Genomic DNA, 5,486 nt, shown 5'->3' with positions numbered 1-5,486 from the left:
AATAATTGTATTTTTAAACACATGATAAACTCAATTATATCTCACAAAAACATGCGTTTTAGAGAACTAGTTTCGGTCTTTAACATGTTTGATTAGAGTGAGCGAACTTGGGATATAATTAGGGAAATTTCCGCATTAATTACGAATTTTAAGATTGTTCTAAAACCCTGACAAAAGTGGAATAATTAATTAAATGTTTGTGTAGCCCACATTCTTGCTTTTTTTTAAGTAACGATTCATTTAAATAGTGGAACATGTTTGCCCTTTTTGCCAACTTTCAAATCAAGTGTGCGCTCGCAAAGACTGTCATTTCACAGGCAATAGCATCTTCTGGTGTCCACTCGCCTCAACCACTGTGCCAGGGGTGACTGCAGTGAAAAATAAAAACAAAAACGGAAAACCCAGAAAAAAGCAAAAAAGGAAAGGAAAGCAGAAAAACGGGATAAACGTTTGGTGGCTGGAACACGAACACGAAGTAGTGCTTTCTTTTAGTCACAGGTAGCGCGAACCCAGAGTGTGTGCAATTGCGGGCAGAGCGAGAGCGAGCACAAATCGGCCAAAAGCTCTCCGTGGGGTGGCGCTGGGCCTGGCAAGCGCGATTCAACAGTTTTCAATACATCCGCCTCGACATCCGCCTTCTTTTTTTTGTTGCAGCCACCACCCCCATTAGCTCCCTATGGGCACGCGATACTTTGCCAATCCGTTTCCGGATTACGGCGGTGGGCCGATACAGCGATGCGATGACCACATCAAGGGACTGATCCAGTCGTACGTGAATCTAATCGTGGAAAATACCAAACCGGACCGTAACACCGACCAGCGAGGTGATTTGTACGTGGGCGATGCAGGTAATAAATCGTGCCCCGTTTGTAGGTGGGTGTGCCGCGCAAATGGCCCCTTTTGCTAACGGAAGGCTTGCCCGGTGTTTGCAGGTATCGCGTACATGTTCTTGAAGCTGCATGATGCGGGCATATTCGGGCAGGAAGCGTTACAGTACGCGAAGCAGTACATAGTGAATGCCAAAGCACTGGCCGCACGGTACGCGGCCCGACCCGAGGAACGCTGCTCCTTCCTGTGCGGCAATGCGGGCGTGTACGCGGTGTCGGCCGCAATCGCCCACCGGCACAATGCGAAGCAGGAGATGGACGAGGACCTGCGCTGCTTCGCGACCGGCATCGAGGTGTGCAAGCGGCTCGACTTCAACAAGAACGGCAGCGACGAGATACTGTTCGGCCGGGCCGGCTACCTGTCCGGCATGTACTGGCTGCACCAGACGATCGAGCGAAAGCTCTTTTCGCAGGAAATTCTAACCGTCATCTGTGCCACCGTGCTGGAGAGCGGCAAGCGGCACCGCACCGGACTTCTACCTCTTTACTATCAGTGCTACGGGGACGATTACCTGGGCGCGGCGCACGGTACGTCGGCCATCATGCACATGCTGCTGGAGTCGCCGCTGCAGCAGAACCTGAGCAGCGTGGAGATGTCGCTGGTAAAGAACACGGTCGACGGGCTGCTCGGTTTGCAGGACAGCGAGGGCAACTTTCCCACCACGCTGCAGGACTGCGTGAGGCGTACGCGCAGCGAATCGCTCGTGCACTGGTGCCACGGTGCCGCCGGTGTCGTCTATCTGATGGCGAAAGCGTATCTGGTGTTTCAGGAGCAGCGCTACCTGCAGTCCTGCATCCGCAGTGCGGATCTCGTCTGGCGCAAGGGTTTGCTGCGCAAGGGCCCGGGCATCTGTCACGGGGTGGCGGGCAGTGGGTACGTTTTTCTGCTCCTGTACCGGCTCACGTCCGATCCGAAGTATCTGCACCGGGCGCTCAAGTTTATGGAGTTTCTAACGCACGAGGAATTCATCCGCAACGCTCGGAACCCGGATTGCCCGTTTAGCCTGTACGAGGGTTACGCCGGCACCGTGTGCTTTCTGATCGATCTGTTGCGCCCGGAAAAGGCCGCCTTTCCATTTATGGACGTGTTTGAAAAGAAATTCTAAAATCAAGCGTTGTAGCATTATTATCTATCTTTCTATTTAACAACCCTACCGTTCGGTCGGACAACTGGTGGGTCCGTTGGTTGCGATCACTAGGGGCGTCTTCCTTGCGAGTGGTGGTGGTAGGAGGCGGGTAGCAGTAGCATCATGCGAGGAGACGACAGTTTACATGTCGGTACATCGAATTGGATGGAGCAAGGATCGCGGTACACATGTACACATGTGCTCGCAACGAGTCAGTAGTATATGTAGCAGTATATAGAAATCATGTAGGCACAAGCAACAAAACCTGTTGGGTATCTAACGAAATAGGCAGCAAAATATGGTAGCAGGCATTCCCCGAGTTTAGTAATATTCTGCCGTGCTCGTAATCTTTCTAACTGTGTTGTTTTTTTATGTTTTCCTTTTCTGAACCTGAAAGTGATCATGACGAGGAATCGCACAAATTGTGAACGAAACGAAACGAAGGATACAAATCAATGCAAGACTAAAACCAAACACATCTTCTCGAAATGGCCACCGTGTGGTTTTCGCTATCGCTAAGCGGACGGACGCTAGTAATAATAACTGCCAACATAATAAGGAACTGTAGCAAGCAAACCCGTGTAGGAAAAGCGGAAAAATGGAACAGTATTTTGCAACAAAACAAAAAACAAACGACAAAGCAGTAAACAACACCCCTGTAGCAGATACCGGTAAAGTGTGCTCTATTGAACATTGTGTGCAATGCGGCAGTTGTGATTCGTAAGTAATTTATCTTATCTCCTAGTCTGTAAAAAGAAACTCATTAGAAATCGTAATGATGATGCTCTCTTGCTTCCAAATGGACAACAAAGTGTGCGCCTGGTTGTTGATGTTGCGTTTGAGGTGTGGTGGGGTCGTGGCATCGTCTCGACCAGGCACATCATCAGGTCCCCAGCCAGGCCAGGTAGTCGTTAGATCAAATGCTCGATACATCAATGAAAGTTAGCCCCCCATTGTGTGTGTGTGCCCATTTTCCGTGGTAGAGTAGTGAATGCGCGGTGCGTCAATAGAAGGGCCCCTAAGGTCGGTATGGGGTAACACTCAGCACTCTATCTGTAGCTAACTGGGTGGGGGGTTCAGCCTGGTGAACGCGCCGAAGCCAGTACGGTTATAGTGGAAGACGAATCTGAATCTGATGGCTGTTTGTCCTGTTTGCTGTAAGGTTAAGTGATTAAATTAAAATTGACGATTGCTGGAGTGTGTATCGTTTGGAATGAAATAAAGTTAATCATATGAAATGTTCATTCACCACAACTACAGAAGCGTTTGTATGCTATGTCTACGGTCTTGTGTGCAAGCTGTCAACGGTAACCGTTGGTTAAATATGGCTGCATCCTGGCTGAGCCAGTGGCTGCGTTCTGTTTACGGTTGCGCGTTGAATTGAACAAGATTACTTGATGTTTAGGTTGGACTTACTTGCAAAGTTTGTTTTAGGAAAGAAAATCTGCAATATTCCTTAACTTAATTGATATCATTTGCTTAACTTTTTTTACAATGCACATCATAGACGGTTGAGATAAGAAAAGGTTTTGTTGGCACTAATTTAGTTGGAGTAAATGTTCGGTTGCGGTTTCGGACACTCCTGAGGCAGGCCAAGACCGCACGGACCGCACACTCAACCCGGTTTCTTTTATTACATTTTGTCATATTAGTTTGTTTGATCTTAGTTTCGCAAACTTTGAACAGGTTTGACCCGGAAATGTGGTCTTGTTGTTCATGTAAGGACTAAGGGAATCAAATTCCATTTCCTAACATATTCCGTACACAGGGCAAGACTATCCTACTAACGGTATCTAATTGCAGTATCAAAAAGTTCGTAGCATGTTTTAATCTATGTGTAGGACAACGGAGGAGCCGCTATGATGACGAGCTATACGAGCTGTACGGCGACCTCACTGTCGTCCAGCATATCAAGCTCGCCAGGCCGTAAAGTCTTTTTGGCCGTCCACAAGGGCAGAGGAGGCGTGGTAGGCCCAAATTGAGGTGGCAAGATGGCGTGGAGGCGTCCGCCATTAAGGCCGGGATAACGGACTGGCAGACGAAGGCGCGAGACCGTGAGCGGTTTCGGACACTCCTGAGGCAGGCCAAGACCGCACGGATCAGTAAGTAAGTAAGTAAGTAGTTTAAAATCTGTTTTTCCGTCGTCTCCGCGAGTTTTCCTTATCTACAGGTGTTATGTAGGATCCCGTATGCATAAATATACGGTCGCTATCCATGCATCCTTTTTTTATACCGAGTGTAACTGTCAGCCAGATCATCCTCTATCGATCAGAACTTACCGTAATCGTAATGTTCAATATCTAGGCCGTACAACTGGGTCTGGTAGAACCTCCCATTTCAGTATTTCTTCAGACATGCGAGACTCATTCAATACCACGCAGCCGGATAACCAGTCCTTGACGGTCCATTCTAGACTTGAACTCACAACGGGCACGCTATTAAGTCGTACGAGTTGACGACTGTACCACAGGCCTGTTCTCTCTAGCAACGACTGACTATCCTGCTTTCAGTAATTATTATTAGAATTTATATTTCATGCCTGAGATTTCGCCCGAGATTTGCTTTTTGAATATAACAATATTTTTACATTGGAGCAGTTGCTCAAAAATGAACCACAGCGTTCGTCTTTTGATTGCTTTTCAGAAGTAAAAAGCGTTTCAAACATTTATGAATAAATTTGCAAGTAATTGTTTTATACAACATTTCAATGAAATAATTTTTGGTTTAATATATTTGCAATACAAAATACAGCTAAATTAAAACATTATCACCTCATGTCATACTTTTACTTATGAGTAATAGCCAGTTGAATTTAATGATTACCAGTGAAAATAATTGGTCGGGTAATGTTAATAGATAGGAAATGATTGTCTGAAATACTCCCAGTGTCTTCTTGATTTCTTTGAGCAGATTTTAGGTTCGCCTCTAGAGTAGTGATCATCCTCAGATTTTCGTGGCGCACTGAAGCGTTCTTCGTTTTCCTAAATGATAAATTCCACTTTTAAACAGAGCTAAGTAACTGGTTGGTTAAGTTGCTATGTTTGGAGCTAACAAAATTAATGTGATATTTATTATAGCAAAACGACTAATAGTCAAAAAGAAAGCCTAAAGCTGACACTTCAAAATACTATTGCCTGATGAAAAAAAAAAAACAAAAATACGCAATACACAAGTGGCGACATCTGGCGTCAAATTACAGATCTGATACGTTATGATTACAGATCTGATATACTTTTAATACTTTTTTTAAACATCTAAAAAGTATATACATACATAATGTCTGCCTTCCGGAATTAATTATTATAATTAGAACCGGAATTAGAAAATAATGCTGAAGCATAACCATTGTTTGTAAATTATCATCTGCCTTTTGGTAGTTCCAACGATAATATCCTTCTGCTCGCAAATGGGCTACCAACATATGTTTAACGTTTGTATAAATTCTCCAATGCCAAGATTTCTGATTTAGTTG

At 45.4% G+C, this 5,486-nt stretch overlaps 1 protein-coding gene across 1 annotated transcript; it reads left to right on the top strand.

Annotated features, from left to right (window-relative positions):
• Positions 1-329: 329 nt before the first annotated feature.
• On the top strand, positions 330-2,654 carry LOC121603235 (lanC-like protein 3 homolog). The gene is made up of 3 exons (XM_041931927.1): positions 330-498; positions 655-848; positions 933-2,654. The coding sequence occupies exons 2-3, from the start codon at positions 677-679 to the stop codon at positions 1,991-1,993; spliced, it is 1,233 nt and encodes a 410-aa protein (XP_041787861.1). The 5' UTR covers positions 330-498; positions 655-676; the 3' UTR covers positions 1,994-2,654.
• The last annotated feature ends 2,832 nt before the right edge of the window (positions 2,655-5,486 follow it).

This window comes from Anopheles merus, unplaced genomic scaffold (genome assembly GCF_017562075.2).
Source record: "Anopheles merus strain MAF unplaced genomic scaffold, AmerM5.1 LNR4000950, whole genome shotgun sequence".
Taxonomy (NCBI): Eukaryota; Metazoa; Arthropoda; class Insecta; order Diptera; family Culicidae; genus Anopheles; species Anopheles merus.
This window is presented reverse-complemented; position numbering and strand designations above follow the sequence as displayed.